The 11,473-nt window shown below is 40.1% G+C and overlaps 2 protein-coding genes across 8 annotated transcripts in view; one reads left to right on the top strand and one right to left on the bottom strand.

The window, feature by feature from the left end:
• Positions 1-4,600: 4,600 nt before the first annotated feature.
• KLHL34 (kelch like family member 34) lies at positions 4,601-6,647 on the top strand. The gene has a single exon (XM_073328053.1). It carries the CDS (start codon positions 4,601-4,603, stop codon positions 6,353-6,355), a length of 1,755 nt encoding a protein of 584 aa, XP_073184154.1. The 3' UTR covers positions 6,356-6,647.
• A 661-nt stretch (positions 6,648-7,308) lies between these two features.
• The window catches only part of CNKSR2 (connector enhancer of kinase suppressor of Ras 2), a 369,205-nt gene continuing 365,040 nt past the window's right edge, over positions 7,309-11,473 (bottom strand). For all 7 annotated transcript variants that reach the window (XM_073357190.1, XM_073357215.1, XM_073357205.1 and 4 more), the window contains one exon: positions 7,309-10,017. In XM_073357190.1, coding sequence (XP_073213291.1) covers positions 9,802-10,017 — 216 coding nt within the window. In that variant the 3' untranslated portion in view covers positions 7,309-9,801. The remainder of the gene's footprint in view (positions 10,018-11,473) is intronic.

Here is an 11,473-nt window from a genome sequence, read left to right as displayed (position 1 = left end):
GTTTACTTGCTGGTTTGAAGACAACAAACCTCCTTGGACGAGACTGGGCATGTGGCAGCACGGCACTTTGGAAGTGGGGAGAAGCCCAGCCCAGTAACAGGACTGAGGAGCGGCACACGTTCTAGTGCAGAAATTGTCAGGTTAGTTGTCCAGGCAGGACTGCTCTGTCGCAGCCTGGCATTCCTGCTTTCTAATCAGAAGTGGACAGTCAGTAAAATAGTTTTAATTTAGGGCCCAATCTGGTCTTCGCTAAGCCAGTTGCAAAACTCCCACTGTGTCTGATTCAGCCCCGAAGCTGGCCATACCCAGGGTGCAGGACCCTTGATGCTGGACCACCCATCTGAAGCCTGCAATTTCCTCCCCTCTCTCCCTGCTAGCACCCCAGCACAGCCTCCAAAGTGGGTCACATTGGCTGGAGAGGGGGATTCAGAGCAACTCCTGGACAGCTTGGGGGCATGAGGCCGCTCTGGGCACCAGACCGCAAGGGAAAACTCCTTTCCCCAGTTGAGCTCTTGGGAGAAAGCTGCAGCATAACCACCACCTCCCTCCTCCTGGTGATCCAAAGCAGAAATTATATAGGTCTCTTTATTAAATATTCTACACATTATTTTCTATGTGCTTGCCCTCATTATTCCTTAGTAGCTCATGTGCTAGCAACAGCCCAAATTTTGACATGCCCATCTCACAGCAATCACTCTGACACGTAAACCGTGTTTAAAAGCTTTCCCAACTTGCTTTTATTCAATGTGGAACACATATTTAATCCACTGAGGGAGCAATAAACACGCTAATTAAATGTGTCCTCCTAGGAGACAAAAAAAAAGAGCACCTGAAAAAGAGAAGAGGGGGAAGAATATTAGAAATAACATCACAAGCTGGACCAGCAACTAAAAGAGATTTGCTTAAAGTGATGATGTCACTGGTGTGCAGCTCAAAAGTCAGCATGTTTTTTTTCCTTCTCATCTCTTTGTAGAGTCAGTGCAGTACCCACCGCATGCTGATTGCCTATGGAACATTTTGTAGCTAAAATCCTGCTCACGGTGCCTCTTTGTAATGACTGTTTTACTGTGAACTACTTGTCACTGATGAGCCCAGTTTTAATTGTGTAACTTCGTACTCTGTTTTTTCTCTTTTCTGTGCCCTTTTCTTACAAAATAATGGGAACGTTTAAAAAGGTAATAGAAATCTTTGCTAACTTGTGGTCTGTTATAAGCTATTTAATGACATTGGACAAAGTTTTGCAAAGTGTAATATTTCCCAGCTTTTCAACTGGAAAAAAATAATTGCAAAAGTCAAAGCCTAGAAGTTTTGCACAACCCATTCTCATCTGGCATTTCCAAGGTATTGAAGGCTGTTGGGTACTTCCATATAACTGAGGTTTTATTCCAAACCATTTCCATTTTAGATAGAAAATATGCTAAAAGTCTCTGCCAAGTAGCTTCACTAAATCTAATGGATGCATATAGATTTTTTTTAAAAAAAGTTTGGTTTCCCAAGTAAATTATGTGTAATTGAAATATCAATTTTAACCTAACTTTAAAGGCTAACTAGGGATTCATGTAAAAGCATTGGGCTTGATCTTCCAACCAACCAATCAGTGAGAAAAGTTCCTTACTTTGAAATAAAAAAATATTATAACCTTTCTCATTATGTTCAGCCAAAGACTTTACAGTTTGGCATAAGGGCATTGCTCTTATAACACCACACTCTGGGGAAGGACTCAAGAAAAGATTTAATTTTATTTCAACTCTTCGTTAAAAAAAAATAAACCACCCCAATGTTTAGGTCTTTCTGTAATTAATGAAATGACCAGTCAGACAATTAAATGCCCCAGATAAATATTTCTACCAGCTAAAATGAACGAAATTCTCCTCTCATCCACTTCAGATTTACATGGGCATAACTGAGGGCTGATCTGCATGTAACTATTGCAACAGTTTAGCTGAAATTGGTTTTAAATCAGTTTAGTTAAACCCATGTGGACACACTTCAATACATTTACAACTGGCATATATCAATTTAGCTTAAGTCAGAGTTTGTCTATAGGCAGGCGTTACACCAGTTGTAGGTATGATGTTAAATAGATTTAGTTAAATCAGCACAACTGTGTGTGTGGACACATATCAGTTTAAAATTGGCGCACACCAGTTTAGCCTGCACCTGTAATTTACACTATGTATTTACAATAGGTACTACTACACCTATAATTTAAAAATGTAAGGTAAACCAATATAAGCCAGCTTGCATTAACATCAGAGTGTCAACATAGAAAGCTGCACCAGTTTAACTAAGTAGGTTATCATTACCCTGATAGTTAAGCTGGTGCAACCCTGTGTGTAGACCAGGCCTCAGTTACTGATTTGAGTTAAACCAGTGCAGCTTTTGTATATAGAGAAGCCCCATTTTGTTCAGCTGCATTCACATCTCCTCTCCTGGTTACAGTGACACAATGGATCAGCTACAGTTTCTAGAGTCTTTTAAACAGTCTGGGCCTGATTGTACCCTTGTGTCATCCACATCATGTACAAAACAAAAGCAAAGGAAGTGGCACCATGACAATGAGAAATGTAGCATTTAACATCCACTCTGAACCCACAGGCGTGACTGACTGCACAAGTTTGATGGCAATGGGGAATCATTTTATCTTTAGTTGGTGCAAAAAAGAAAGGCAAAAGACCAATCAGATTGCTTGACCTAAATCATAGAATATTGCTTAATTTCCTCTTAAATGTTTTAAAATTTCCTTCCAGGGATACAGGAAGCTTATATAAGAAAAAATCTCTCTCTCTCACCCCCTGACCAGTCTGTGTTAGTTTCACCTAGTTAGCAACACAGATTATTATTTCAACAAGACCCTGATTTATGGTCTCTCATATAATGACAGAAAGTGGGTCTCTGCAGAAAAATCATTTGTAAAATGCTATAGCAATGAACACGCACATTTTAAAAAGTCAGAGTAGGACACACTGTATAATTCTGATGCATGATCAAGTCACTCAGTCTCTGTTTTATCTACTGCAGCTTGTAATCACTGTGAAAACAAACCCTCCTAGAAAAAAACACTCCAATCAGCTGTGAAATTGTACCAGTGTACAGAAAATGAATAGAAATTATATCATGTAGCCACTCGAATGCTGAGAAACTTTACCTGTGGATGACAGCAAAGGACAACTGCAGGACTTTGCTCCAGAGTCTGTTGGTCCACAATGCAGCAGGATGCTCTAGCATTTTATCAACTCTGTCACTTTACAAGCCTTGAGTGTTTGGAAGCAGGGGTGTCAAAAGGAAACTCCTGATTGCTGTCTGTCCCGTATTTCAGAGCCTGAATCCAGGTCTACTCAAACAAAGCTAAAGCCTCAAGAGACCAAGACATGTGGCCCATCCACACCTCCCTTCCCTGGTGGGAATTAGATCCCAGAAGGCGTAGGTGAGGAATCAGATAATCCTCCTTTATTTGTACTTAATTAGAACAAAATGAAAGTGGAAAAGTTAATATAGTCAGCTATGGACTATCCACAGAAGTTCAGGGATTTGTTTCTAGCTGGTAACAGATGCCAATTCTCTCTCCTCTATAAGCAGAGTTCAGTTTACTATGACATAACATGGGATCTATTTTTGTCACCACTTTATACAAATGTGTTACTCTCGTGATTTCCATTCAGGTCATTCAATGACAGATGCTTTGGCTCAGGCTGTTCATAAAACTACTAGATTCTTCCCCCGCCCTATCCTTCTCCCCACCCCCAGCTCAGTTCAGCTCTTGGACAGCTATGTCACGGAGCTTGTGTTTGCATTCTATTCTGGTAGGTGTGAGTTATGGTGATACCATTTAAACCAAAGGGCTCAGAAATGCATGTCAAATTAACCCAGTGACTAATCATGGTATTTTGCCTTTCTTTCTGCTTCCAGGCACAAGATTTATACGCTCAGAAAGCCCTTTTGCTCTGCTCCCTGGGTGCTGATTTGCTCTTCAGCCCAGATTTCCTAACACAGTGAGAGAAGATCACCAAACATGCTCTGTTGTCCCACGGTCAGTGAGATCTAAACTTATCTAAGTTTGAAATACAAACAAGGCTTAGACAGAAAAAGCAACAGCAAACGTTCGCCTCATCACTTCCCCCCTCTCATCGGTTTCTGCTCAACGCCATGCACTGTCAGCCACAGACGAGCTATTTGATCAGCCTGCCGAGAAAGAAGGAGCGGGAGAGACGCCTGAGCCGACGCAAAATTCCATGTGTAAAGACTGTCATCTAGCTCCCACATCTGTCACATGATGGCCAGCCAAGCAGTAGCTCCCCGCAACTGTGGACCTTCCATCCTTCTGCATGAAATGGAAACAAGAAAAGTAAGCATCCCAAGGCTGATACTAGGTTCAGCTGTTTTCTCATTGAATGAATGTGTTTAATTCACTGCAAATGTACTAAGCTAGCCTGCTAGGCTAGGAAAGGGCCTGATTTTCTTGGTTGGGCTTTTCTCAAATAGATGGAGACTCTGATGGGCATTCTTAAAAAGGGACCTAGAAGTTGATTTGTGCAACTGTTCTAATTGGTCATTGCATTTTAATTTTAATAAATTAGCTTAAAGCATCGTATTATGCACCATGAGTTACTTCCTGGCCTACTGCAAAGCACACTGCAGTACTGTGCTCTCCCAGTACCAAATGCTTAGAGCCGAAGGCTTGATGTGTGATATTTTACTGAAGGTGAAGGAAAATGAGTTTCCTGCACACAAGTCCCTGCTGGCCTGCTCCAGTGATTATTTCAGAGCTATGTTCAAAAGCTACACAAAAGAATCCAAAGCCAGTGTCATTCACCTACAAGTCATCTCACCAACTGGTCTCCAGCATGTACTGGATTTCATTTATACCTCCTGGTTGCCCCTTTCTTTCGAGAATCTGGAGGACACCCTGGAAGCTGCCAGTTACTTGCAAGTGACTGAGGCTATTGGCCTGTGCAATCAGTACTTGGTTAACAACCTGACCCTGGAAAACTGCTGTTTTTCTGCCAACATTGCCACAAAGTTCTATCTTCCAGATGCTTTGTTGGCGACAGAAAAATACATCATCAGTAATCTCTGGAAACTTTTGGATTTGCATTTCATGGAGCTGCTCTTACTGAACTTCAGATCATTGAAGGCAGTGGTAGAATCCCCTGATGTCCCTATGGTGAACGAATCCTGCCTACTAAATCTAGTGCTCATCTGGCTGAAGCATGATAAATCCAGGTTGACTCACAGAAGTAACCTATTAGAACATATAAGATTTGGTCTCATCCCAGTGGAAGATCTGAGAAAAGTCTACACTCAATCAGAAGTGTCTCTCACGACACCTATTAAATGCTTGATCATAAAAGCAATAAACTACCATTCATTAGTTTTTAAACAGCCCATCCTGCAGGATAAGTATAGCACTCTGAGAAACCAGCAAACGCGAATCATCCTACTAGGAGGGGGGACTTCAAATGAGGGGCTGGTCAGCGATGTGATGGCCTTTGATGTTTACAATCACAAATGGAGAACTCTAACACAGGTGCAGGACAGAGTACAGAATCACTGCATGTGCGTGATTGGAAACTACCTGTACGTGCTGGGTGGGGAAACAGCAGATTTGCAAAATGACATGAAAAGCACCAGCTTGTCAGTTACAAACAAGGTCCATCGTTATGACCCAAGATTTAACAAGTGGACCCAAATCACAGAAATGCTTGAAAAGAGGTGCCAATTTTCTTGTTGCATCCTGGACAACATGATCTTCGCAATTGGTGGAAGAGGCGAGACCGGATCACTGCATTCATCTGTTGAAGTCTATAACATTAGCAGAGACAGATGGATGAAGGCTACAGAATTGCCATGCAAGATGCATGGCCATGCCAGTACAGTGTGCAAGAACACAATCTACATCTCAGGTGGCAAATACACAGATCAAACCAACACAAGTAAGGATGTGTTCTCTTTGAGCAGCTTGGAAGGACAGTGGAGAAAGCAAGCGTCCATGAGCATTGCTCGATTTGGGCACCAGATGGCAACGATTAGAGAGGCCATCTTCACATTTTTAGGACTTTATGAACCATTCTCTGAAATAGAAAGGTACGACCCTGCCCCAAACCAGTGGACTCGCTTACGGCCATTGATCTATGATCGATTTTGCTATGGTCTGGCTGTGGTAGAGGAAACGGCACTTCTCATTGGGGGAAAGAAATGGCAAGACTCACAGGAGGTGCCAACCCAAGATGTGGTGGGTTATGATATAGACAATGACTGCTGGGAAGAGATTTGCAAACTTCCCTTCCCTTGGTGTGGATTGCAGTGTGCAGTGCTACAACTCTCAGAATTGGCAGAAACTAAGGACACCCAGTAATAGTGGAGCCCAGCTGCTGAGTCATCGCTTCCAACGGTTGAAGAACAGGACAGCAGGGAAAAAAGAGGAAAAAAGACAATTGCAACAGCACTAAATGTAACAGAGTTGAGGGTTTGCTTTAGAAACAGCCCACACAGCGCTTATGGACCGAAATTGGGCACTAGAATGGGGAAAATGTGCTGTGACTCGTGTAGCTGAAGGCAGGTTTTGCCAAGGCAGATGTGGCAAGCAGCACATCCTGAATGGATGATGTAGAGGAATCCCAATGCTGTACTTCCATGGAAGCATTTAAAAGCTGTCTAAAGTCAGATTTTGCAAGGGTTAAAAATGTAATCTCTATTTTTTTAAATTAAAGGTCATTTCCCCAGATGGTAAGTGGTATTGGATTTTATATTATAGGTAAGCAAAATGAAAGTGTAATATATAAAGAGCAGAAAATTGTTGCCTGTAACAGCTTTAATAAGTAACACTTAGAGGATGGTATTATTTGAGTAAATAGCTAAGCGAGCATGCCTTAGCTAATCAGCAAGAAATTACCGCACAGAGAAGAGTGATTGGATAAAATGTAGCCTTAATTATGGTTATATATTAAACCATTGATTGTTCGATATAGGAACTGAACCGAGAGGGGAAGCAACCTTTCGGTGAAATAGCTTTTGTTATGGCATGCCCTTCAGGGTGGGGCTTTAAAGTGTGCTCTGTATTGGCACAGTACATATTTGCTGTATCAAAACCACACATTAATTGAGGCAGCCAGTTCAGAATGGGTATAATTATTATAAGGTACAGTGGAACATGCAACAATAGTTGCTATATCCAGCTACTTAAGTGAGTACATCCTGCATACTGTGTCCTGCTAGATGATCAAGATGATGGTGAAATTCTTTTTAACTGTTGAACCAATACATGAGAGGGAAACAAAGTAATAAAAGCTTGACTTTTATTAAGGACTAAGAAGGAAAGAAAGTTAACTTGACTCCTTGAAATTCTATATTAAATGCCTGGCTATACCAGAGAAAGCAATTGCCTCAGTTCGCATTGGCAGTGCTGACAGAGTAATAGGGAATGGATTGGGAGGACATTTTAAGGCACTGTAAAATGCAGTTATGTGACTAGATTCCAGAGTCTGATTAAAGATTTAATTTACTCAAAACAAATTTAATAAATATTCATTTAAAAGCTAAATTTATTTTAGTTCATTTTGCAATGTTCCCTTTCTAGCCTGAAAGTTAATACGGTAAAAATATATCTGTCCAAGAGCATTTAGTATTCTATGAAGAGAAGGCAGCACAATGAATGGGACAAATGTTCTCCTCTCTTTCATGCTAGACTATCTTAAATGGTAATGTTTAATTTTCACCTTTTACAGCAATCAAGCTGACTTTTCTAAAGTAAAGTGCAGGCAGAATAGCTGTTGCATAGCAACAGATCTACATTGTCTAAACTGCCTGAGTTTCAACAAAGAATCAGCTACGTGATGTGCATATACATCCATCAGATACGAAGAATTTTTATATGAATATATTTACTTTTGGTCCAGTAAAACAATAACAAGAGTGTAAATGCTTGGAACAATAGTACAATTCATATCAGGTCAAGCATTTTTTGTTATGAGAAATATACAAAATCTCACAAATTTAATATACAAGTCAGTATCCATGCAGTAAATAAATGTCCAGTTCATACAAACAGATTCTTCTAAATGGTACAAATATTACACTGGATTCAGAATTCCATACAAACATTAATACATGATTCGTCAGCCATGTTGACTTGAATTAGAATTATTTCAAATGGGCTGCAGAAAGGCCACGCCTCTGTACAATTGTGCAAAATCTGCAAAACATTTGCAATCCAAAATGCATTAAAAAAACTTCAAAACAAATAAACAGAGAGACACTCCTCCTTTCCTGCCTTCATCCCAACAGCAAAGATAATTACCAGTAAACATCTGAGCTCTTAAAGTTTAAGTACATTCACTGAGCTGTACAGGCAACAGTCTAAAGCTGGTTCAGTGAACAACTCATGGTAAGGACTACTAACAGGTGCTTTTCCATTTGCCATGAGTATTATCAAACCGTGTCATGATTCTTAACTTCTGCAGCAAAACATTAAAAAGCAGCACAAATATTTTGTCATGCTCTGTTCACTTTTCATAAACACTAAGCTGGTAAAGGATAAATGCATGATTCAGGATTTTCCTCCTCCATGCCCATTCCAGGGCATGTGCATAAAGTCTAAGTAAATGTTTCGCTCCTGTTCCCTGGGTTGTTTCACATGTAGCTGAAATCTTATGTAAGTTTCAAACATGTTAATTGGTTTGTGAACTCAACACAAGCTGGAGACATCCTTTCCTCTTCAAAAGCAAAACAGAGGCTTTTTAATTGTCACTAGTTTTTCAGATTATAATCTTGACCTTGTTAATATCACATTTTTCCCTGCATACAAAATGTTGAATTTAACAGATTAGGAAACAAGTAGGAGACTAGTCGAAAAATCCTATTTACCCCCTCTCTGCCACCTGGGAGTTGACAAAGTGTTTCAGATGGAAAGCGTTATGTCGGAATCCTTTTCTTTAGCTACTTTTTTTGGACGAGTTAAACATCCTTAACAAGCATGGTCAAAGTCTGGTTGCTGTCATTGCAAAAAGCTACACATGAACCTGATACCATCAGTGCAAAAGCAATCATATTATTAATAATAAAGAACCAACAATAAAATTAAGGGGGGATAACATACAATTTGGTCTTAATTAAAAATACAAAAACAAAAAAAACTAATTTGCACTGATGAAAAACCTGTACTATAGCTCTCTTACAAACCAGCTTTTAAAAAGCATGGGATAGTTAATACCTGAACTTTTGATAACTGAACTTGTGTCAGTGATTTTTTTTTGTTTGTCCTTATTTATTTATCGAATGCTTGTCCGTTTTCATCAAAACTCAGCGATAATCACTGCATTACCTTTTTGTCTGTCACTTAAGAAAATTCCTAGAGTTTTTCATTAACTATAAAAAAATGTTTTATTTTCCACACAATCAAAATAATACCTGAACTCCAAAAATGTAATGCAACACTGGAATTATATAGTATAAAATTACATTTTTAAAGAGGTCAACTGACCTTCAGTCACAAAACCTTGATCCTCTAGAGCTTTCATTTTGAAGCTCACCATCTTCCAAAATGTATTTTTTAAATATATTTTTATTTATTAAAAACCATGTTCATTTGTTTTGCACAAACTAAACACAAGCTGAGCATTGGTAGCATAAAAATATACAAATTCCCATTAAAGACAATGGGATCATGGACCACGTAAGGTTTACTTCACATAGCTGAGTAACATTAAAATATAATTTACCAGACCTCCCAAATATTGATAGAAAAACTACTTTATGCACTGAGTAAAGGATTGGAATGTAGCAAATTGACAAAAAAGACAACACTTATACATGCGTTTCAATGTATGAATGGGTGTGTGCTAAAGAGGCTATAAGTGCATCTACTTCAGAAGAGCCATTTACAGGGTCCCTTGGGGTACTGTTTTGACAAATATCCAAGAAGAGATCAAGGTACATTTGTTTCCATTCTTGAAAGTCTTTAGATGTCAAATCTGGATTATTGAGAACCTTATCTATAATGGCTACCTCTCCTTCTCTGGCCTGCAAAAGAAAAAAGAACAGACAGCGATAAATTACTAGCAAGAGTATCTCATATAAATGATGAGCAACTTAACAAAAGGGCAAGCACATGTAAGACACAAAGGCATTAGAAAGAGGGGGGCATAATGTGCCATTGATTTGAAGCCTCTTGAGGTCTACTTAAAAATGATGTCATACATGGGTCAGGGTGTTGGACATCACTTGGGCTGCAGGGCTTCCCTTCTTATTACCCCTTGATCTGTTATATAAAAACAAAATCCTAGCTATTTACTATTAGCTGCTTTAGTTTCTAAGAAACAGTTTCACACTGTGAAGTGCCATCTGTTGACTTTTCTTGATTTCATAAGAAATACTGTTAGTGTGTGGGATGCAAACAGATGGCCTGACATCAATCAGTTCAGGGAGGCTTTTCAGCTGTGCTCCTCACCTTGGCATCTGAGCACTACATGTGAAAAATTAAGCAAGGATGTTTTAATTAGATATAACTGCTCTTCATTAAAGATCATAAATACATCTAGTAGAGCCGGTGCTCTGGCCCTTCCCACTGTAAAGGATATGTCTACACTGATTCGCAGCATGGGTAGACAGGTTTGCGACAGCTTGAGATGAGTGAGCCTGCTAAAGATATCAGTGTAGACCTTGCACCACTGGTGATGGCTCAGGCTAGCTGCCTAGACCCAGGCAGGCTTGGACTTGAGCGGCTAGACCAAACCACAACATCCACACTGCTATTTTTAGCATGCTAGTTGGAGCTGAGCTAGCATGAGTCTGTCTACTGGCTCTGGGAATCACACTTCCCAGCTGCAGTGTAGACATACTCATAGGGGCGAGAACCTGGCTGGATCTCCTCCTCAAGTTCAGAGCCAGAAGAGCCCACTTGTACCCTATTCCCCTGCTGTCTGGGGTGCACACGGGTGGAGAAGGTGTGTGGCTGCTCTGTGCTATGCTCTTAACAATCCCTGGCTGGTGAAGGTCTCTTGAGGGGCCATACCCAGCAGGTGTAGATCAGAGCCGGCTTCAGGCTTCCTTGCAGTCACTCCACTCTACTGCAATCAAGGGCAGCTGGATGCAACAGACTCAAGCCTTAATAATACAATTAGCACCCAGGTTTAAGCATGAGGCCTTTCCGATAGTAGTGATCTGTTCATCAACAACTTCTCCTTTACTGTTTATTCCTACAGGAAGCTTCATGGTCCCCACTGCTAACTTATCTGTTCCATGATAACTGTACACATATGCTAAACCTTTCATCCATTTTGGTGAGGGTGATGGGTGTAGTTAAAAAAACAGCCTGCTCTGTCTTTCACCTGATACACTTGGAAGAGTCATGGTACCAAGAAGTAGTACATTTAAAATGTTATTAACATGTATAAAGTGATCTTCATGTTGAGAGTGCTTTGCAAACAATAGCTTTTTGATGTTCCCCAGAGTAGTCGCATATTCATTTTTGAGATAG

The sequence above is a fragment of the Lepidochelys kempii genome, chromosome 1 (genome assembly GCF_965140265.1).
Source record: "Lepidochelys kempii isolate rLepKem1 chromosome 1, rLepKem1.hap2, whole genome shotgun sequence".
Classification (NCBI taxonomy): domain Eukaryota; kingdom Metazoa; phylum Chordata; order Testudines; family Cheloniidae; genus Lepidochelys; species Lepidochelys kempii.
This window is presented reverse-complemented; position numbering and strand designations above follow the sequence as displayed.

What these genes read in the sequence shown, in the direction of transcription:
- KLHL34 (XM_073328053.1), top strand. Translation starts at nt 4,601, where the DNA reads ATGAGTTACTTCCTGGCCTACTGCAAAGCACACTGCAGTACTGTGCTC.